The 22,960-nt window shown below is 52.1% G+C and overlaps 2 protein-coding genes across 5 annotated transcripts; both read left to right on the forward strand.

Moving 5' to 3' along the window:
* Positions 1–2,485: 2,485 nt before the first annotated feature.
* PKDREJ (polycystin family receptor for egg jelly) lies at positions 2,486–9,991 on the forward strand. Its single transcript, XM_025926510.2, has one exon. The coding sequence runs from the start codon at positions 2,486–2,488 to the stop codon at positions 9,308–9,310; it is 6,825 nt and encodes a 2,274-aa protein (XP_025782295.2). The 3' UTR covers positions 9,311–9,991.
* Positions 9,992–16,001: 6,010 nt separating this feature from the next.
* CDPF1 (cysteine rich DPF motif domain containing 1) lies at positions 16,002–20,132 on the forward strand. Of its 4 annotated transcripts, none has more exons than XM_086711994.1 (4): positions 16,002–16,104; positions 16,748–16,860; positions 17,109–17,224; positions 19,252–20,132. In XM_086711994.1, the coding sequence occupies exons 2-4, from the start codon at positions 16,748–16,750 to the stop codon at positions 19,554–19,556; spliced, it is 534 nt and encodes a 177-aa protein (XP_086568120.1). In that variant the 5' UTR covers positions 16,002–16,104; the 3' UTR covers positions 19,557–20,132. The 4 variants fall into 4 exon arrangements, with proteins under 4 accessions (XP_086568120.1, XP_086568122.1, XP_086568119.1 ...); XM_086711996.1 differs by having other exon boundaries at positions 16,014–16,309; positions 17,109–17,220; positions 19,252–19,541; XM_086711993.1 differs by having other exon boundaries at positions 16,015–16,309.
* The last annotated feature ends 2,828 nt before the right edge of the window (positions 20,133–22,960 follow it).

The raw sequence follows: 22,960 nt of genomic DNA on the forward strand, positions 1-22,960 counted from the left end.
GGGCCGCCGCCGCGGAGTCCCTCGGGAGGCAGGGGGGCCCTAAGGCAGCGGTCACTTTCAAGCTCTTTGGAGTCCCCCGCGGAAGCCTGGCGCGCACACGTTTCTAGAGGTCATTTTTTGAACTGAAGCAAACCGTGCTCACAACTACAGTCTGTGGAAGAAAATGTGCTATATGATCCCCTTAGGTGACGTTTACCAACATGCAAAACAGTGCATTGCGGAGGGACTGGTTCCTGTGTAAACAGTCAAGAAACACGAGACAGCAGCAGAAACGAAATTCACATCAATGATGCCCTGGTGGTGCTGAGAATTCTCTCTTGCAGGGCACGCGGAGGCCTGGGACTGCACTTGGATCCTTCTATCTCCTTGGCTGGGATGTGGGCATACCAGTGCTCTTTATTTTTTATTTATCTTTGTAGATCTCAGATATACACTTCTCTGCTCTGCCATGCCGGCAAAACTTGTCCAGAGTTTTACGTGGTTGTTTGAACCACTGACACTGCACTTGTCTGGGACACTAAAGGCCCTCCGGGCCCAAACCCAGCCGCTGCCTCCGCCTCCGGTTCCTCATCATTTGGTCTGACACAGCCCCTTACTTGAACCACCTCCTCCACCCCACCCCCTTCCTATGGCTTCCAGGACACCACACCTGCCTGGTTTCCCGCCAGCCCCACTGAGGCTGCTTCTCTGGCGCCTTGTTGGCCTGACCTCTAAATACTGGGGGAGTCCAGAGTCTGCCTTCTCCATTTGTGCCTCCTCCCCTAACATGACCTCTGATGGCCCCAATCTGAGTTTTCAGCCCTCATCTTTCCTGTGGTCTTAGTCAGCTCAGGATGCTAAAACAAAATACCCTAGAGTGGGGGCTTGAGCGGTAAATATTTCTGGCAATACTGGAACCGAAAGTCCAAGGTCTGGGGGCCAGCGTGTCAGGTACTTGGTCAGGGTCGTCTCTCTAGTTTGCAGATGGCTGCCTTCTTATGTCCTTTCCTTGGTGTGTGGTGCACTCAGAGAGAATGCAAGAGAGAGAGAGAGAGAGGATAAGAAAATAAAAGCCCTATTAAATGTTGCCTACAAAAGAACACTTTAATATAAAGACATAAATAAAGTGAAAGTAAGTGAATGAGAAAAAATACGCCATATAGACCGTAGGCATAAGAAGGCTAGTATGGTTATTTTACTTTCCAGTTTCACTGAGATACAATTAACATATAACTTGGCTATTTTATTTTTTTTTTTTCCAACGTTTATTTATTTTTGGGACAGAGAGAGACAGAGCATGAACGGGCGAGGGGCAGAGAGAGAGGGAGACACAGAATCGGAAACAGGCTCCAGGCTCTGAGCCATCAGCCCAGAGCCCGACGCGGGGCTCAAACTCACGGACCGCGAGATCGTGACCTGGCTGAAGTCGGATGCTTAACCGACCGCGCCACCCAGGCGCCCCTAACTTGGCTATTTTAATATCACATAACTAGACTTCAAAACAAAGATTATTGCTAGAGATAAACACAGACATTTCACAATGATAAAAGGGCCAATGCATTAAGACATGACCTCAAAATGTGTATACATCTAATAGAGCCTCAAAATACATGAAGCAAAAATTGACAGAATTAAAAACAGACGATTCTCTAGTCATAATAGGAGAGATTAACATCCTCTCTCAGCAAGTGATAGAAAAGCTAGACAAAAACCCAGAGAGGACATGGAAGATGCAAGTGTCAGTACCAACCATCTTGATCTGGTTGACATTTATAGGACAACCCACCCAACAAAGGTGGGATAAGTGCATGTGGACAACACATCAAGGCAGACCACACTAGGTATGAGCTTTCAAACAAGTCTCAATAAATGCAAAGGGATCAAAATCACATAGAATGTGTTCTCTGACCACAACAGGCTTAAGTTAGAAATCAAAGCCCACAAAATTTCACAGAAACTCCAGATATCTGAAAAATAAACCACACATCTTTAATTTGTAGGTCAAAACCCAAACAGGGGAAAGTAGAAAAAAATTTAATTGAATGATAACGTTAATACCACAAACAGGCAGGATGCGGTTACGCAGCGTTTGGTGGGACACTTAACAACCTTAAATGCTTCTATTAGGAAAGAAGAAAGATCTACAATCAGTGACTTAGGGTTTCAACTTAAGAATGAACAGCAAAAAAGAGAAACCCTGGGTTTTCGGGGAGCTCACAGACCCCGTCTTGAAACTGGATATTCCCAGGGGAGTGGGATTCCCGCTAAGGGGCCTTTCAGGCTGTTGGGAACCTTGGCAGAGTTAATTCCATCACCGCTCCCCGATCGAGGCCTACACAGGCGTGGGAGGGGGCGGGGGGATCCCGGAAGCCCAGGCCCCACTCGCCGCTCCAGGTCGTGACCCCGTCGCCCCTGTGATCCCGCGGCCCGCGCCCCACCCGCGGCCGTTGGCTGGACCCCCGGCGGCCTGCGGCGGCGGCTCCCAGGTTCCCGGAGAGGCGGCGCCATGCGGCCCGGGCCCGCGCTTCTCCTCCTGGGCCTGGGCCTGGTCTTGGGCCTGGTCCTGGGCCGCGGCCGCCTCCCGCGGCCCCCGGATCCTCGCACGGCCCGGGGCGCGGTCCTCGTTCCCGGGGCGCCCGGCCCCCGCCGCCAGGGCCCCTCCTCGGCCCGCCGGCCCCCGCCCGCCGCGCAGGGAGACGCGGCCGCGCTGCGCACCTTCGGGGGCGCCCCGGGCCTCGGAGAGCCGGGCGGCGGCGTCCGCCTCCGCCTGCGGCCCCGCGCGACCCCGGGCGGCGGCGTGGTCCTGAGCGGCGGCGGCGGCCTCTGCCTGCCCCGCGGCCCCGCGCGCCCTCTCTGCCTGCGGGTGCGCGTCCTGCTGCGCGCCCCCGGGGCCGCCGCGCCCACGCTCGTGGACCTGCAGCTGTGGGCGCGCCGCGGCCGCCTGTCCCTGCTGTGGCGCACCCCGCTGCACCGCGCGCTCGGGCGCCCGGAGTGGACCTTCCGCCTCGTGCCCATCCCACCCGCCAGCGTGCGGCGCCCCCGCCAGGCCTCCTCTGCTCTGCCCGCCGGCGACCCTCGCCTCTACGCGGGCTTCGTGGCCCAAGCCAAGTGCCCCACGGATGGGCCCACGCCTGTTGTTTTAGAAGCCGTCAACTCGGACGGCCCCCAAGCCATCGAGTCTTCGGTGTCCTGCCAGTTATCCGCACAGTTGCCCTGTGTTGTCAGCCTGGTAAGGATCAACAGGGACCAAGATCCGGTGGTGTTGAACAGGAGAATGCACACTACCTTGAATGCAACCTTTAAGTACGACTGCCTGGAAGCCACCTTATTTAATCCGAGTTGGCAAGTCTTTTCCGTGCCCTCCGTATCCGACGTGCCGGACTGGAATCAGCCTTTGGACGTACCACAACTCAGCCTAGGGAGGACTCCAGCGTATATGGAAATCCCCCCCAATTCTTTATCTTGGGGGGTGTACGTGTTTAACTTCACTCTCACCATCTACACAAGGAAGTCAAATACACCTCGGGCAACAGGCTCCGATATCGTCTACGTCACCGTTCTTCGAAGCCCCCTACAGGCGGTGGTTATTCCTGCCAGGCCCAACATAACAATGAATTTCACAGATTCGCTGGTTCTGGATGGAAGCAGGTCATCGGACCCAGATTCAGGCAACTCTTCAGAGGGACTCCTTTTTTCTTGGTACTGCACCAAAGATAAAAATAACTACCAAGGAGAGACAATTATAGTGGTAAGCAGGAAAGTCTGTCTCACTGCAAAGCAGACTGATCTGCGGTGGAAGGAGGCCTCTGGCCCCATCCTGTCATTTTTGCCAAGAACACTGAGAGGCAGAGATGTGTATTATTTCAGAATGGTGATCCGGAAGGGCAGTAGAACAGCGTATGCCGATAGGAGGGTGCATGTGCTCCCAGGACCAAGACCCGCAGCACACATTTCATGCATTGAAAATTGCAATCGTAATTTGATTATTTCAGATCGATTCTCTTTGTTTCTAAATTGCACCGGGTGTGCAGGAGACTGTGATTACTATAAGTGGTCGATTCTGTCGTCTTCAGGTAAAGAGATCATATTTGATTGGGCAAGACAAACCACAACAGGGAGGGCCAGGGCTTATCTGACCATAAAAGCTTTTGCTTTTAGGGATTTTTCCGAAGCTGAGTTTTTGGTTTCTGTATACTCAATAACTTGGAGCGGAGTGGGCTTTACCTTGAGATACTCCTTTGCTATTAACTACGCTCCTCAGCCCGGGCAGTGCAACATCAATCCAGCTAAGGGACTTTCACTTTTAACCAAGTTTGTCATCCGGTGTACTAATTTCACGGACAAGAACATCCCTCTTGCATACAAAATAGTAGTTTCTGATTTGTACGGTTTTGGGCAAATCAGTTCTGTGAAAGAGAACACCTTGGGGGCCATCCTGTATTGGGGGCATGAGTCCACATCACCCCCTTCCTTTCTCCCCGTTGGTGGATTGGCTAATCATTATGTCATGAAGATCATTGTTCAGGTATATGACTCTCTAGGAGCCTTTACTCCGGTGACCCTGCACGCCACCGTACGGGCTCCTACGGACAAAATCTCATCAAAGAATGTGCTTGATCGATTATTCAATTTCACCATGGGACCAACTTCATCACTCTCTACTTTGCTTGACCAGCGGGAATTTTTGCCTGCAGGCTACTTAATTTATATAGCAGCTTCTGTGGTGAATAGCATGAAAGCTGACTTAACTTTGCAAGCTGACGAAACCAGACTCCGGGAACACCTCGTCAACCAGACTTTCGTTCTTCCCAACAGCACTTTGGAGGAAATTAGCCAGGTGGTCGTGTGTATGGCTAAAGTAACCCAGACAACCTCTGGATTCACTCGAATGGCTCAGAAACTTGCCACAGTGAGGGTCTGGCAAGCCAACCATGCCCTACGACAATCTCATCAAAAACATAAATCCTTTAGCTCTGAACAAATAGAAATCGTGAGCACTGGGATATTAACAAGTCTGTCTAATATCCTTAAACTGAGTGTTCCCTATGAAGTAGTGGATGAGCCTTTCTATGGGTTGGAGTTTCTAGCAGACACAATATTGGCTGGCATGGTGCCAGGGAATGAAACCACTGCAATGACGGCCTCCAGCTTTAACATGTACCTCAAGAAAACAGAAAAGCGGGATATTAACGAGGCCTTCACCAACAAGAAGCTCGGCCGAAATTATTTTCGTCCAGTGCTCAATGCGAGCAGTGTCCCCCTTCTGCCTGAAAATGCTCCGATCTCCACCATGTTTTGTGAGTTTGCAGATGATCCCTTTCCTTGGTTAAGTCAGCAGGAAAGCTATTCTGCAGAGGTGGTTGGGTTCAAAATGACAGGCATCCCCGCCAAAGGCAACGTGCTAGAGATCACACCTGATGTGGTCGAAGTGCACATCATCAGAAGAAACTTGAGCTTTGCAGCTTTTAATCTCACAGTGGGACCTGACAACGCGCCCCACAAAGTTAATGAGCCCTTCAAAAGGACGACGGGGGAGTTTAGCTTTGAGGTGGACAGCAGTGCAGTGAATGAGGTGCTGGTCCACATCATGACGGAAGTCACCCTGGTGTTCACGGTATTGGTATATGCTGGCAGTGAGATCACCCCCGCCGCTTTGGTGGCCACCTTCTTCGTGCCCTATGACATCCCTCCCATCGCCAACCAGAGTGACCTGTTTGACCAGGCCTGTGTGGTTAAGAAGGCCCGTGTGGTCTGCCTTCCACCGTCCCTGCTGCAAGTCATAGCTCAGCGAGGCAGCTCGTCCGAGTGCACCGTGACCATGGCTCTGCAGGCACCTCGCTTTGTCATGGCACCCAGTAACAAGCTAGTGAGAATCGCCCTTTTCAGCGTTCAGTGCTTAGACATGTACGGGATCCAGAGCGATTGGAGAGAAGACAACTGTGTTCTCGGAGAGGAGACCACCTGGGACAGAATGCACTGTATCTGCAAAAACCCAAGGAGGGCCCGGCGGCAGCTGGCCACGATCAAAAAAGCCGGCCTGCACCTGCAAACCCACTTTTTGACAGCCAATGTGATTGTGGTCCCTAATCCCGTAGATCTACGGCTGGAGGTCATCAGGAATGTCACCCAAAACCCCGTGACTCTCTTCGCTGTACTTTTCATTATGCTCGTGTACGTATTCCTAGCGTTCTGGGTCTTGCACAAAGATGCCACGGACCAGCTTCTTCGGCAATACGTGATAATCCTACCTGACAACGATCCTTACGATAAGGTGTGTTACCTGCTCACCATCTTCACAGGAATGCGCTGTGGGGCTGGGACCAGGGCCAACGTCTTCATCCAACTTAAGGGAACAGAGGGTGACAGCAACGTGCATTGTTTGAGCCACCCCTATTTTAGCACCCTCTCCCGTGGAAGCATCAACACTTTCCTCCTCACAACAAAACGTGACTTGGGGGACATCCATTCCATTCGTGTGTGGCACAACAATGAGGGCAGAGCCCCCAGTTGGTATTTAAGCAGAATCAAAGTGGAAAATCTGTTGAGCAGACACATCTGGCTGTTCCTCTGCCGGAAATGGCTTTCTATTGACACCTCTTTGGACAGAACATTTCACGTTACCCCCCCTGACCAGCCTCTAGAGAAAAAGGACTATTTCCTGATAGATTCCATTTACAAGCTGGAGAAAAATCACATGTGGTTCTCTGTTTTCTCCGGGGTCAGTGCTAGGCCGTTCAGTAGGCTGCAGCGGCTGTCCTGTTGTTTAGCCATGTTATTGTCTTCCCTTTTATGCAACATTATGTTCTTTAATCTCAACAAAAAAGAAGACACGGATCCCAAAGAGACAAAGTACATCAGGTCAATGATGATAGGATTGGAAAGTGTCCTAATCACCATCCCTGTGCAACTACTGATCGCCTTTTTGTTCACCTATTCCCAGAAGGAACCTCGTGTGCCTGTAGAGGAGGTGTCTCCCCAGAAGACCCCCTTGATGCGAGTCCCAAGTGAATACTGGGAGGAACATCTGAAAAAGTGGCACGCTCAGGAAACGGACGGTGCCCCTGCCAGAGCGGCTTCGAAGCTTCCCCCCAGGAAAAGCCCTAAAGCTCCCAAAGCGCCAGAGCAGCACCGGGATAAGAAAGCAGAGGGCAAGGTCTCCCACCCCCGAGATGTTAACATGAACGCCAGTAACCGAAACGCAGAGGATGATCAGGAAGCTGCTCCTGCGCAGCCGCCCTCCCAGACGAATCCTCTAGAACTCCAGGAGAAGCACAGGATCGTCCTGCCTGGGTGTTGCGTTTATATAGCATGGTTCTTGGTTTTCGCCACCTGCAGTATATCCGCGTTCCTCATTGTATTTTATGGGCTGACCTACGGCTATGAAAAGTCCATAGAGTGGCTCTTTGCTTCGTTTTGTGCGTTCTGTCTGTCCATTTTCCTGGTGCAGCCGTCCAAAATTATCCTCCTGTCAGGCGTCAGGACGAGCAGGCCCAAGTATTGTAAAAACCTCTCGTGGGCAAGCAAGTACCACTACACTGAGATCAAGCTGTTCCACGAGAAGATGGGCCCGGAAGAAATGAAAAGGCGACACGAGCAGATCACGCAGCTGCGAAGCTCAAGGATGTACCAACCCCTCACCGAAGACGAAATCCGAATATTCCAAAGAAAGAAGAGAACCAAGAGGAGGGCGCTCCTGTTCCTCAGTTACATTCTCACCCACTTCCTGTTTCTGGCGCTCCTGCTGAGGCTCGTGGCCCTCCTGCGCCACACCGACAGCTTCTACTACAACCAGTTCATCCGCGATCAGTTCTCTGTGGACCTCGGCACGGTGACCAAGCTGGAGGACATCTACCGGTGGCTGGACCACGTGCTGCTGCCTCTGCTCCACAACGACCCGAACCCAACTTTTCTTCCCGACAGCTCCTCCAAGATCCTTGGCCTTCCGCTCCTGAGGCAAGTGAGGGCCAAACCCGGCGAAAAACCCTGCCCGCCTGCCCAAGACTTTGGGCAGAACAGCACCGACAGAGACATCCATTGTCATCCGGAGTATGGCACGGACCCAGAAGACACCAGAAGCTACTCTAACGTTTGGGATAAAGTGGGTAAGCGGGCTGTGGACAAGAACACCAATGGGTTTACTTACAAGCCTCAAGAGAAGACGTGGGCGTATTTCTCCCATGGACTCTTACACACCTACAGGTCGGGGGGCTATGTGTTCTATTTTTTTCCGGAACAGCAGCAGTTTAATTCCAGCATGCGGCTCGGGGAGCTCCAGAGCAACAACTGGCTTGATGAGAAGACCTGGGCCGTGATTCTGGAGCTGACCACCTTTAACCCGGACGTCAGTCTATTCTGCAGCATTTCTGTCATTTTTGAGGTTTCACAGCCGGGAGTCGTAAACACGAGCACGTCCGTGCATTCCTTCTCGCTTGCTGACTTCGACAGGAGGACGTCCGCTGAGATCTACCTGTACGTGGCCGTCCTCATTTTCTTCGTAGCCTACGTTGTCGATGAGGGCTACATCATTTTGCAAGAAAGGGCCTCCTACGTGACAAGTGTGTACAATTTGCTCAACTTTGCTCTAAAATGCATATTTACCGTGCTGATTGTGCTCTTTCTCAGGAAACACTTCCTGGCCGCTGGCATAATTCAATTTTACCTGTCGAACCCCGTGGAGTTTGTCCCCTTTCATGCAGTTTCTCAGGTAGATCACATCATGAGGATCATTTTGGGTTTCCTGTTGTTTCTGACCATCTTGAAGACCCTCAGGTACTCCAGATTCTTTTATGACGTGCGCCTGGCCCAGAGGGCCATTCAGACCGCCCTCCCCGGCATCTGCCACATGGCGCTGGTGGTGTCCGTGTATTTCTTCGTATACATGGCCTTTGGCTACCTGGTGTTCGGCCAGCACGAATGGAACTACAACAGCCTGATTCACGCCACGCAGACAATATTCTCCTACTGCGTTTCGGCTTTTCAGAACACCGCGTTCTCCAGCAACCGGGTGCTGGGGGTCCTGTTCCTCTCGTCCTTCATGCTGGTGATGATCTGTATACTGATCAACTTATTTCAGGCAGTGATTTTGTCGGCCTATGAGGAAATGAAGCAGCCCGTGTACGAGGAGCCATCGGACGAAGCGGAAGCAATGACCTATCTGTGTCGCAAGCTAAGGACCATGTGTCGGTGTGTGTTCTTCCAACCCAAGGCCAGAGACAAACCGGAGTTCTTTGAGGACATGCTGTATGGGCAGCCAGAGAAGAAGAGCCGCCGGTATCTGGGGCTCAAGACCAGAAACATTAACGGGAAGAAAATGGTTTATCTCGTTGTATGATCAGGGACAGTGTCAAGAACCACAGGCAAGAGTCCCGCCCCCTCTCCGCCCCAATCTACCTTCCCAGGGCAGAGCCTTCTCCTGCTGAGACTTGCCCCCCCCCCCCCCCCAGGGCTGGGAGCCCAGAGCCTGTGGCTCCCTCATTTCCTCTGGGACCTCCCTCTGCAGACCAGGGCGGAGCTTCCCCGCCCCGCCCCTCCCCTTCCCACCCCTACCTCCCACACTCCAGCTGGGGCAGGGCTGGAGGGACCTTGTGGGGAGTTCCAGGATTTGTTCCCCCGCATTTGAATTCAGGGATGGGAACTGACGGTCAGAAGTCTGAAGCTCCCCACCTATTCTTTAGGGCAACTGCAAGTTAAAGATGTAAAGTTTAACAACACTTTCCGGGCCTTGAGACATGAATTTCGTTTAACGACCAAAAGGTTGTGTGTGTTGGGGCGAGGGTTCACAGTGAAAGACAGCAAATGTTCTATGTGTGTGACGACAGTAATATATCCATCCAGGACTGGGGCTCTGGGTTGTTGATGGCATGGTGGGTTACTTAGGAGTATTAAAGAAAATGTGGCTTATTGTTTAAGAGAAACAGGGGTAGTAGTCTTATAGTTTCACTCCGAAGCATGTTCATTTATGTAGATGCCACTTTAAGCTTTATCAGAATTAAATGTGAGCTTTCTTCTCTGAGAGTTGCAGTGATTTCTGCTTGAAGGGCATATACTTGGATGGCTCCTGCCTTCCACATGGAGGGCCGGCAGAGGGGGACGACCAAACCAGGGGGGTGGTGGCTGCGTCCCAGGCGCTTGCGGTTTCCCCAGGGCCCCTGCGGTCCTGAGCGGGGCGGGGATGGCCGTGGCACTCCGTGCTCCGTGCGACTCGCACAGCAGTGTCCACAGGGCAGATACGGTTTTTCTAAGTCCCCTCGTGGGGAGGTCATGGGAGTGGCCGGGTCCATCCCGGCCCGCTGGCCTCCACTGGTGTGCACGTTCGTAGATGGTACCCCTCTTTACCACCTGACTCCTGAACAGGTTGAGAACAAGTAAACACAGGGGCCAAATAATTACTTTTTACCTGCAGAGGCCGGCTGTGGTCCGGTCAGATCCATGCACTTGCCTGTGGGAGTGCAGGATGACAGGGTTTAAGCCCCAGCCATGGGAAGCCGGGGGCAGTCCTCCCCTTAGAGCTTGGGAGACCTACACAGGCATGGGGTCAATGCGCCCAGACACTCTTCCCAAATTAGCAATCAGCTGAAGTCTGGGCCCCTCTCCAGGCTCAGGGCACACCGGCTGGCCTCCCTTCCCAGGAAGAATGTTCTGGGGGTGGCTGTACCCCATGACCTGGAGCTGTGCATTGGGAGGGAGGGAGTGCCAGCTGGAGAGGCCTCCTGGTGCAGGAAGGGGACCACCCCCTCCTGGTACCGACACGGAAGCCGTCTGAGCGAGGACCAGGCAGACAGCTGTAGGTCCAACGAAGGAGACGAGGCTCTCAACTTCTGGTTACAAGGAGAAGTCTGGCAGTCACAGGACTTTCCCACGCATATGAGGAAAGAAGAGAGTGCCAGGGGCCTTCTAATCCAATAGAGCAATGATAAGTATTATATGGTTAAGAAATGTAGAAATGCCAATGCAACATTATCAGGAAAACAAAGTAACAAGTGAGACAAAAATACAGGGTTGTTTTGAAGGAGTTGTCATCGTCATCATCGTCATCATCATCATTATTACCTTATTTTCATACACAAAAACATAAAATGTGAATGGTTCTAGACTTTTCCTCCTGTTGGGTTGTGGCTGCTTCCTCACCGGGAGGGAAAAAGTGCATCCACATGGGTGTCTCTGGGGACCCTGTGCAGTTCAAGCAACGAAACCACAACTTAGCAAGTTTAAAGCCGTTTCTAAAGATTCCTTTGTCCTCCTCATATTTCCAGGAATAGCGTAGTTGGCGACAGTTCTGAATACCCTCCCAAGTCCGCACTGAACAGGAAACCAAGATGAACGTTCTTGGATTTGTTCTCAGTTTAGCCCCTTAAGAACTCTGGAATTCAACAAATCTTCTAGAGAGCTCTCCATCTGTGGCTCTGGGCGGGGGGCTACATCTGCCTCAGATTCTTGTTCGTTCCAAAAACTTGCATTTTTTACAATTTTATTTTATTTTAGATAGAGTGTGCACGAGTGGCCAGAGCAGAGCCCAACATGGGGCTCGAGCCCACGCGGAAATCAAGAGTCGGATGCTCGACTTGACTGAGCCACCCAGGGCTCCGAAAACTTGCATTTTTAAAAAATCTTTTTTTTTTTTTTAAGTTTATTTATTTATTTTGAGAGGCAGAGAGAGCGAGCGGGGGAGGGGCAGAGAAAGACGGAAAGAGAGAGAATCCCAAACAGGTTCCCGCACCGTCAGCACAGAGCCCGACGTGGGGCTGGAACTCATGAACTGTGAGATCACGACCTGAGCCGAAATCAAGAGCTGGATGCTTAACCGACTGAGCCACTGAGACGCCCCGGAAACTTGCAGTTTTAAGGCCTGCTTCTGTATGTATATTTTACTGTTCAAAATTTACTTAAAAATGATACAACAGTAAAGGCATTTTGTCCATAGGCAACAAAAACAGGTCTCTAGATGCATCCTCCCTCCTCCACACCACAGAGAGCTGAACTTTGCCTTCTTTGCCTTGAGCCTGAAGGAAGTGCCGCCGGTGGTAAGTCTGGTGTGTGGCTGGTATTCAGTGTATCATGTGTGTATTACAAGGGCTTCACTGGGCGCTGGTTACATTGTTGTTCTTTGTGCAGATTCATTTTGCCATACACTTAGGAAGGCTGGACTTTTCTGGATGTATATTCTACTTTTACAAGCTTACTTTAAAAACTCAGGCCTGGGGCACCTGGGTGGTTCAGTCTGTCAAGCACCTGACTTCAGCTCAGGTCATGATCTCGAGGTTCGTGGGTTCGAGCCCCACGTCGGGCTCTGTGCTGGCAGCTCAGAGCCTGGAGCCTGCTTCCGATCCTGCGTCTCCCTCTCTCTCTGCCCCTCTCCCACTTGCACTCTGTGTGTGTGTCTCTCTCTCAAAATAATAAACATTAAAAAAAGTTGTTAAGTACCGCCAGAACATATGGGTAATTATCTTCCCTAGCAAGTTACTCCTTGGGGAAGGTGGCACCAGGAGATGTTACAAGCCTCCATATGTCTAAATATTTAAAGGTTATGAAACAAACTTACAAACCATTACATATAATATATTCTATCCACCTACCTTGACAGATACACCTTTGTAATGAGAAAAAACTATGTAAAGCGATGGTTTTTATATAGCTGAAAATTGGCAAAATATCAAAGATAACTGAACTATTATTGTGTACATTTGGGTGTTCTCTTGATGGGCCACTGGCCCTTGGATGAGCAAAGAGACGTACATAACTATCTGTAAAGTATTATGTATGCATTCCTATAAAACTGTGTTCTTTTGCAGTCATTACAGAAAAACATCGTGTTGATAAGAACAAAGATTTTCATATAATTATGTCCTGTGGACGATAATGCCAAGTTACACAACTTTTCCTGAGTCCTCGGAGCACATGGATTGTTTCTAATTATTTCAGTTGGGAGAGCATGCACTCTCCTGAGGGGAGTGGCAAGTGGAATTCTCGATAATTTTTTAAGTTTATTTAATCATTTTGAGAGATAGTATGCACAGGGGAGGGGGAGGGAGAGAGACAGAGACAGAGACAGAGGGAGAATCCCAAGCAGGCTCGCGCTGTCAGCTCAGAGCCTGACTCGGGCCTCGAACTCACAAACCATGAGATCATGACCTGAGCTGAAACCAAGAGTTGGACGCTTAACCGACTGAGCCCCCCAGGTGCCCCGGTCAATAAAATTCTTAAAGATAATTTTTTAAATGTTTATTTATTTTTGAGATAGAGAGAGAGAGAGAGAGAGAGAGAGCGAGAGAGCGGGAGTGGGAGAGGGCAGAGAGAGAGAGACAGAGGGAGACACAGAATCTGAAGTAGGCTCCGGGCTCTGAACTGTCAGCACAGAACCTGATGAGGGGCTCGAACTCATGAACCATGAGATCATGACCTGAGCTGAAGTCAGATGCTTAATCGATTGAGCCACCCAGGAGCCCCGTCAATAAAATGCTTAAATCTTTAAATTTAGAATTGAACCCACGGATGTCAATGTCATGTTTACACGTCGTAAAGACAGCACATGTGAAAAACTTTCATTTCTTCATCTAAATGTTATCCTCATCTCATGTCTACCACCATTTCTCACAGTTGGCCTCCATCCAGAAGGTATTTGTGTTTTGCTAGTTCACATTTTCCAGTGCTGGGATATTATTAAGAGAAGCGGAGGGGCAGTCAGGTAAGTGTCCGACTTCAGCTCAGGTCACGATCTCACAGTTCATGAGTTCAAGCCCTGTGTTGGACTCAGCGTTGACTGTGCAGAGCCTGCTTGGGATTCTCTCTCTCCCTCTCTCTCTTCCCCTCCCCCTCTCTCTCTCTCTCTCTCTGTGTCTCTCTCAGAAATAAACATTAAAGAGAGAGAGAGAAGCGGAAACTGCCCCAGTCCACTCACTTTGTTCAAATCCCTTTTCGATAGAGATCCACCTTGATCCAAAGTGGCCTGAAAGTAGTCTCTATAGAGAGAAGTTCCAGGATCATTTGGCACGAATCTTCGGATTCAGACTGCATCAAATGTTTCTATTCCCTAGTTCTCATTTCCCTGCATCAAATTTGAATGCTATTTTGGTGTTTTTAAAAAGATACTTTATTTTTTAGATCAGTTTTAGGTTCACCTCAAACAAGCTACAGAGATTTTCCAGTGACCCCCCTCCCCCCACATGCACAGCCTCCCCAGTTACCAACATCCACCAGGTGGTTCATTTGTTACAACTGGTGAATCTACATTGTCACCCCAAACCCATAGTTGACATTAGGGCTCACTCTTGGTGTCGTATGTTCTAGGAATTCGGACAAATGTGTAATGGTATGGATCCACTATTATATTACCATACAGAATAATTTCACTGCCCTAAAGATCCTCAGTGTCCCAACTATTCATCCCTCCCTCCCCTGTAACACCTGACAACCACTGATCTTTTTACTTTCTCCATAGTTTTGCCTTTCCCACAATGTCATATAGTGGGAATTATATGATATATAAGCTTTTCAGATTGGCTTCTTTCACTTGGTAACATGCATTTAAGTTTCCTTTACGTCTTTTTGTTTGTTTTGTTTTTCTGGTTTTTTTTTTCCTTTATGTCTTTTCATGACCTGATAACACCTCTCTTTTCAGTCTCAAGTAAGATTCCATTGCCCGGATGGGCCACAGTTTACTTATCCATTCACCTGCTGAAGGACATCTTGGTTGCATCCAAGTTTGGGCAATTACGCACAGAACTGCTATACCCTGCACCCACATGCAGGTTTGTGTGGACGTAAGTTTTAACTCCTTTGGGGAGTCCCAAGGGGTATGATTGCTGGGCTGTATGCTGAGCGTATGTTTAGTTTTGTAACAAAATGCCAAACCATCTTCCCAAATGGTTGTACCATTTTGTATCCCCACCAGCCATGAAGGAGAGTTCCTGGTGCTCCACACCCTTGTTGGCACTTGGTGTTGTGAGCGTTTGGATGTTGGCCATTCTAATAAGTATGGAGTGGCAACTCATTGTTTAAATCCACATTTCCCTGATGATCTGGGACATGGCGCATCTTTTCCTATGCTTACCTCCCGTCTATATTTTCTTTGGTGAGATGTCTGTTCAGGTCTTTGGCCCATTTTTAAATCAGGTTTTCTTTTAGTTGAGTTTTCTTAGAGTTGCTTGTATATTTTGGATGACAGTCCTTTATCATATACATCTTTTGGAAGTATCTTTTCCCATTCTGTGGCCAGTTGTCTCATTGTTTTGATATAGTGCCTATTCTACATGTAGTTTCTCTACATGTAGCTGAAATCAAGAGTCGGCTGCTTAACTCACTGAGCCACCCAGGGAAACTATTTTAAAAAATATATATTTGGGGATAATATTAAACCTTGTGGATTTTTTTTGGTAAACTTTTTCTTATACTAAAAGCTGTGGATAGCTCAAATTTAAAATTAACTTTACTTTCTATCAAAGACGAATATTTGCTCTTTGAGTATTTCCCTTGGCTCCCCTATCTAGTCCATCTGGTAACTTGTCTAACCTGATCTCTATCCTGAGATCAAGGTCGTGTATCTGAGTGGTTACAGGTTATATATGCAATGCTTCCTCCACCTTTGGGCAGATGGTCCACCTTTGGGCAGACCCAGAAAAAACGCCCAACAGTAGAAGATCTTTGAATTGATCCAAAAAATACCCTTGCTGTAAGCACCCCGAGGTCAAAACCGCTAGAAAGAACATCAGAGCGCTTGTTAAAATCCCTGGGGCCCAGGTCCAGGAGTAGTTGTATTCCCAGATACTCCTTATTTCTCAAGTCCCCAAAGGATAAAGTCCCAACCCCCAGAGAGCAAACGGGAGCCTGGGACCAGCCGCAACACTATACCCGCTCGACGCGCTCCTACCAGAGGAAGCCCTGACTCACTCCAGCCGCCGCCGCGCCCCGCAGCCGGAAGTCCACCCTGAAGTTCCGCCCCAGGCTGCCGGGGTCGGGGCCACGCACGCGCCCTGGGCCGGGGCCGTCGGGGGCGGGGCCGGGGGCGGGGCCGGGGCCGTCGGGGGGCGGGGCCGCGCAAGCGCCTTGGGCCGGGCCGGTTACCGGCGGCGAGTGGCGCGTCCTGGAGGCGCTGGCGGCTCGGCGGAGGCTTGTGGTGTCCCGGGCTCCGAGGTCCGAGCGGCCGCCCGCGGCGTTGGGGTGGGATGGAGGACGCGGGAAGGCTCCCCGGAGGCGGGCTCGGCCGTGCGCGGCCCTCCAGGAAACTGAGGCAGGCAGGCGGAGATGGCGCGGCCGCCTTCCGGACGTAGGGGGGGCTGACGAAGCCCGGGGAGACTTGCATCGGCCCCGTTTGCTTAGAGAAGCGCGAACAGGATCAGTACGGAAAAGAAACCCCGTAGATGTGTATATTCAAACTGCCGAAGGCCAAAAATAAGAGAAAATCTTGGAAGTAGCCCGAGGGAGGTTCCGGAGGTGGAGGTGGGGGGAAGCCTTGTAGGTGGAGCGAGAGCGAGGAGGCGGGCAAGTGCAGGACGGCGAAGGGTGCGAGCACCTGGAAATAGGTACTGTCGGAAGTAAAGAGGGCTCAAATGGCCAGGGGCGGAGCGGATTCTGTAGTCCGTTGAGGCTTGAAGCATCGCCCAGAGCCTTGACTCGCGCGAACTTGTGTTGACTTTGTCCGCTTACTTTGAACTTGAGGTTCCTTGTCTGTAAGGAGTGTCCTGGGTCTTCGGTAAGAAACACGCAGCTGGAGGCTTAGGGGATGAGCACAGTTCCTGGTTCTGCAGGTGACACGCCCTGTCTCTTGAACTTGCAGATGGAGTGTGAGGCAGACCACCGTCCCCTGGGTGTGTTTAAGTGCCAGCTCTGTGCCCTGACAGCCCCATACAGCTACGTGGGGCAGAAGCCCCCTGACACCCAGTCTGTCGTGTGAGTACCCCGTTTCAGGCTCCTGGCCACGGAAGCCCCCCCCTCCCCCAGGCCCCCTGGCCGGAGCTGTTGGCTGGTGCCAGCCTGAGTGTGATGCACGACTTGGGTGTTGAGCTGTAGGTCCATCCCTGTCCGGGCTCTGGACACTTCAGGAGTGTCCTGAGGGGTCACCCAGCTCCTCCGGAACCTCCAGGCCCCTTCCTACCCCCCTTAACCCGGAGACCGACACCTGCCTTCCTGTCCTGCAGCCTTCTGGAGGAGAGTTACGTCATGAAGGACCCCTTCACCTCAGACAAGGGCAGATTCCTGGTCCTTGGCTCTAAGTGCAGTTTGTGCAGCCGGCTGGTGTGTGTGGGCCCGGTGGGTAAGCTGCGTGGGCTGGGGCTGCCTTCCCTCCCTCCCCGTGGCCGGGACCCCACATGCACGAGTGTGGGAAAGGTGACGCGTGAGCCTTCCTGACGTCGGCGTGAGCATCCGCCTTTCCTTGCTGGGTGATCCTAGGAGCCCTCCCAGTCACTCAGTGGGGGTCGGGGGGTTCTTGGAGGCCACCTCATTATGGATGGGTCCTGCGGCCAACGGAAGTGAGCAGACAGGCAGAGGGGCGGGCTGGGGTCAGTCGCAGGGTCTCCGTGCTGGCTGAGCAGTGGGTGCTGACAGCCCTTCCCCCACCCCGCACCAGCCATGCGGGTGGCCATTGTTCTTCTCTCCGTGGGACGGTGACCTTCTTCCTACTTGTTCTTGGCGGGACCTTCCAGAGGAAGGAACTGTGCTTTCTGGAGCATTCTTGAGCATTCCTGTGCTTGGGGCCTGTTTTACCAGTGCAGATTCCTTCAATCTGGCCCAAGCCTAGCTGGGCAAAACCGTATTATACTGATCTGATAGATGAGAAAACTGAGGTTTGGAGAGGTTGAGTGGGCCCAGTCCACCAGGGTGGTGAGCCTGTTGTTTGAAAACCCGAGGATGGAGGGAGGTGGAGGAGTGCGGCCCCCGTAACCCGAGTGACGGGCAGTAGAGGGGTCCCTGGGCTTTCTGCCAGGGGGCAAAGTGCCAACAAGGTTTAAACACCCTCTGTCCCCCATCACCCTGCAAGGCCAAGGTGATGAGATTTGACGGGGTGGGAGGAAGCCTCCGCGAGGCAGAGGCCTGGGGTGTTTGGAGATGGGCGGCTGGTGAGGACTCAGTGGGAGAGAGGAAGCTGCGAGATGAAGACCGGAAAGGGGGGCGGCGCCAGGTGGCGAGAAGCCTTGAATGCCACGCTTACAAATTGGGCTGCCCTTGGTGAGCAGAGGAGAGGGTGCCCCACGTGGTCTCCGAAGTCTCCAGTGTTCTTTGATGGAACAGTTTGTTGGTGACAAGTGAGTCCTCTCTCTTACACGGGAACAGCTCTCTCCTGAGAACTGTAGGAAGGGCAGCCTTGTCTTAGCTGAGGCACACTCTGAGCTGCTGGAACAGAGACCCCAGAATACAGTGGCATGATTACGACAAACCGTATTCACTTATTTTTCATACGTGTAAGAGTGCAGAGCAGGTGATGCCGGCAGGAAAGACACTGCTGCCACTCAGCACGTCACATCCACTGGGTCCACGGTGGCTGCTGCGGCTCCTGCCATCGTACCTATGCTCCCGCCAGCGGGAAGAGACAGGGAGCACATCCCCATTCCTTCAAAGGGCATGACCAGGAGGTGGCACAGAGCTGCCACGTGGCCACACCCAGTGGCAGAAGGGGCTGGGAAAGCAGTCTTTGGACAGGGCCTGGGCAGTGAGTCTCCGTAGTTCAGTGACAGAGGACGGGCACAGGGGAGAATGGCCGTGGTTGTGACCTCCTGCCCAGACCAGCCACCTGCTCGTGGCCCTTTCGGTCTGCGGTGCTGCCCCCAGCACTGGTGGTTACCAAGTCTGTGTCCCACTCGTGCGATAACCAGGAGAGGGAGGGATCTAGGATTTCTGACTGTTTAGGTGTGGCCTCTGCTCCGGCTTATTGTTTGCCCTTGACCGCGACGGAGCAGGGCAGACCCCAGAGTCTTTCTGTGCCATCCCGCCTCTTTCACCCTCGTTAACCCAGGCCTGCCTGCATTGCCTCTCTCTTTGTCGCCTTTGCCAGCCTCGGTGGGTGATTATCGCAGGCTCAAAACCCCCGGACACCCCACTGCCTGAAGGGTCTGGGTGTGTTTCCTGCCCCCTCTCTCCTCCATCTTTTCCCCTTAGGTGATGGCCACGTTCTTGGAGGGGGCTGGCCGGCCCCCAGCCCCTGCTCTCCCTTGTGCTGTTCTGGTCACCCCCCCTCCCCCCCCCCCCCCCGCCGTGTGTGGAAAGGGCTGGGCTTGGGGAGGAGCTGCTCCGTGCTCCCCATTCTGTGGTACTCAGCCCCACCCTTCCCCTTTGCTCTCTCAGGAGTGCAGCTTATTCTATTCCAAGAGATTTTGCCTCCCCTGTGTCCAGGAGAACATCGATGCCTTCCCTTGGGAAATTCGGCAAGACTTGGGGAAAAGGAAAGGTCCGCCAAAGAAGCCTGCCAGCCAGCCTGGTTCGAGGACATGAGTGCAGCCTGGGCCAGGGAGGGGGCTGAGCTGGGAACTGCTCTGCCCAGCCCTTTTCGGGGCCATCAGGAGCAGCGTTGGGAGCTGGAGGGAGCTGGGGCCCAGCCTGCGGCAGCAAGAGGACAGGGAGACATGCGGAGAAGGCCCTCAGAAGGCTGACCTCAGACCACACCTCCTGCAGACCTAGCCCCATCCAGAGCCGCCCTCGACGTTGAGACCACAGGGCAGGAACCGAGCAACGGCTGAGAACTGGCACAAAGCCAGCCAGGGCTGGGCCTGCTGGCCCTTCTGCTCTCCTTCCGGACCTGGGGCTCTAGGCCTTCCTGCAGGGTCATCTCCTGGCTTGTTTCCTGCTCACTCGCGGCCCCCTGGGGGCCCTCTGTGCCCTTCGCACTATTCGTCAGATCCAGGAGTTGCCTCCAGGTGACATGGTGCTCTGCCCAACCCCGAGGACACAGAAGCCAAGGGACAAAGCTCCCTGTCTTGGCCCAGGCCACCTGTCCCTTCCTGCTCACCTGGAGGCAGGAGGGCTGGGGCCTCCCGCTTCCTGTCCCCGGAAGTGAGCGTTCACATAGATCACGCAGGACAGTGACCTGCGGGAATGTGCCCGGGAGTGTGGAGAGAGATTAGGGGGCCTGGGGACAGTAGGATTTCACTTCCCACCCTTGTGATGCTTAGAACATGTTTTTAATCTCGATCATGTGTTAGATTTATAATTAAAAACCCAGACAACCAGTTAACGTTTTGGAAAGTAATCCTTCCCCTGAAACATTTGCAGGACAGCTGTTCTCCGTAGCACTCTGGATCTGGCGTGGAGTGGGGCTTGGGTGTTGCTACTTCCAGCCTTTTCTGTCCCCTCAGGCTCTGGCTCCAGCCCAAGGGAGAGGAATGCCTTCCCCTGCCTTCCCTTCCCTCACTCTGCTCTGGAAACTTCAGGGAACTCAGCACCAGCCCTCAGTGGGCTATAGGCTGCCCCGGCCACCCCTGCCCTCCCGGCCCCCAGGCGGTGACACACTCAACCATGTGTGAGCGTCTGTGGTTCTCAGAGGGCAGAACGGGGCGCTCTCACCTAGTAAGTACCGCAAGGCCAACTCACCGGCCGGGACAATGGTAGATGCGTGTTTGAGGAGAGAACGGAAAAAGAGCTTTTATTGGCTGATCTGTGCACTGGGTTTGTTTCAGATGCTCCCCGTATGTCATGTTATGTCAGATAAGTGGCTGTCATCTCAGGGTCACACTGTTCTAGGGCCATGCTGTCCACTGAAGAAGGACTTAAGGCTACAGGTGAAGGCCCCTGTGCAGGTACAGGGTTGAGCGGGGCTGAGGGCAGATGCTACGGCCAGGAATTTTCAAGCTGAACGTTCACCTCACAGCATCACTCAAAACTCACCAAATAATTTTAAAAAATAGTTTTATTCTTTAAAACCATTAAGGCAACGCTGTACCCTGAAATTAACTCCTTACATTCATCAGTCTTACAGTAGGACATTCCAAACCTGTACGTTCCCACAAACTCAGGATATAAATCAATATATGTGATCAGTTCAATCTCCTAGCAGGAAAAAAAGAAGAGGACCAAAGATTTTTAGAAATTAAAGTTATTTTATAGCCATTTTCTAATTCCTTGGAACCACTATCCGTTAACGTGACTAGAAAGATAACCTCTGCTTTTCTCTGCACACCCCTGCTCCCTGAGGCCCTGCGTGCTCCACCCAGAGCCAGAGAGGACACCAGAACCTGCTCTAAAAGGTCTGCTTTGGAACCACTCCTGTCTAGTATTACAACAAGGAGTCTGTCCGCCCCTGAATACTTGGGGAATATAAGGCACCTAAAAATGGTAACGATAAACACACCAAGAAACCAAGCTCAGTCTTGCTTTGGAAATCTGCACCCATCTGATGTGCTGATGTGCGTGGGTCACCCTCCCCCTCGGCTTTCGGTACAACGGCCCTGTGGATCCCAGGGGCGGGGGATACGCACCACGAAGCTTTGCCAAGGCACTGAAAACGACACGGAGTGCCGTGGGGGCTGTGGTTTCTGTTTATGCTTCGGGCTGGCCCATATGGGCACTGCCAGGGAAGCAGCCGGCGCACACGTTCCATCAGAATATTTCAGATTGCCCAAGTTCTTTGGTAAAAACCCACAGGTAATAATTCCCTGAAGAACAGACAGCTACTTACTGCACCGGATTAGTTCAGGTCTTCGGCAGGCACTGCTGTGAGGAGTAAGTGACCTGTGGCCTGGGTCTCGCGCAGCCTTGCTTGTAGAGACGGTGAAGGTCCGCTGGCTTGTGCTTCACGCATGTGGGGTAAGACGAAGGGAACGGATTGACGCGGGAAGTAAGTTCCGAGTGGCTCGGGAGAGAGGACCGGCGGTGTGAGTGTGCGTGTGCGATTGTATTTCAGCTGTTCTGTTCCGGCTTCCTTTGTGCTTCCAGTAGGGTTCAAGAGCCAGGCTGCTAAGAGTATGTCAACTAATACTGATTTCAAAAGATCCCAAATCTCTGTCATTGAACGCATGATTATAAGTTAGTAAGATATTTATACTAGATTTTTTAAAAACTTGAATCACAGTATTTAAGATATAGCTATCAATATGGTTCTTTTTCCCGTACAGTGTAGAAAAAATAACGATACTCAAACACAAAAACCGTAATCTTACTGAAAAGGGTACTGAGTGGTATTCATCTTTCGTGAGGTACGTTTTTTATGAGGCCTGAAAACAGGAACAGGCCATCTGTGCTTTTAAAAAAAAGATATTTTCCGAAAGTGAATGATTTTACTCTGAAAAGATTGGTCACGCACTTGTCTTCTGGGCCTGGAGCGTGATCTCCCTGCTTGAAGAGGCCACGCGGAGGCCGGGGGACCCCGTCTGGGCCAGGAGACTCAGTGGCCCGCATGCCCCCACTTTGGGGCTCCCTTCGTGCCCTCGGAGGCAGGGCTCAGGGTGGAGGGCGTGTCCCTGCCCTGGTTGGCGCGATACCGCAGTTGATCGTATTAAATGAAGTTTGGTTGCTGGGTGAGAGAAGGGTGAGGGAGGAGGAGGAGGCTGGTACATTCCCTTCTCTGGAGAAGCACGTGGGGAAGCCTTTCACACTTGACCTAAACTAGCAAACATTTTAAATGGAAAACTCTGACCCAGGTCTTAATATTATCTCTGATGTTTAAAAAAAAAAAAAAATTGTTTCTTGTTTGTTTGTTTGTTTGTTTGCTTTTGCAAATGAGGCATTTAACAGCTACGGGGCCACCGGGGTCCTTGATGTTTTCGGTCGCTCCAGTCAAGGTGAGACACGGAACGTGGATGCAGCTTGGTCTGTGTTCTTCTGCAGCGTTCCGACAGGGCGTGGCTGTTTGCATGTCAGCTGGGCCACGGGGTATGGTCCCCCCTTTCCTGAGGTGGGTGGGAAACGGTTGCACTTCTCTTGGTTCAGACTGAAATGTGGAGAGGCAAGTGGTCCGCTGGGAGCCCCGCTCTAGAGGTGAGAAGACCGCCCCAGGGCCCCAGCTGGCCGAGGGCCGTGCAAGTAACCCCGGCCAGCAGCCTCTCGCCCGTTGTCCTGACCC

Source organism: Puma concolor, chromosome B4, assembly GCF_028749965.1.
Source record: "Puma concolor isolate L17-30 chromosome B4, mPumCon1.1.hap2, whole genome shotgun sequence".
Classification (NCBI taxonomy): Eukaryota; Metazoa; Chordata; class Mammalia; order Carnivora; family Felidae; genus Puma; species Puma concolor.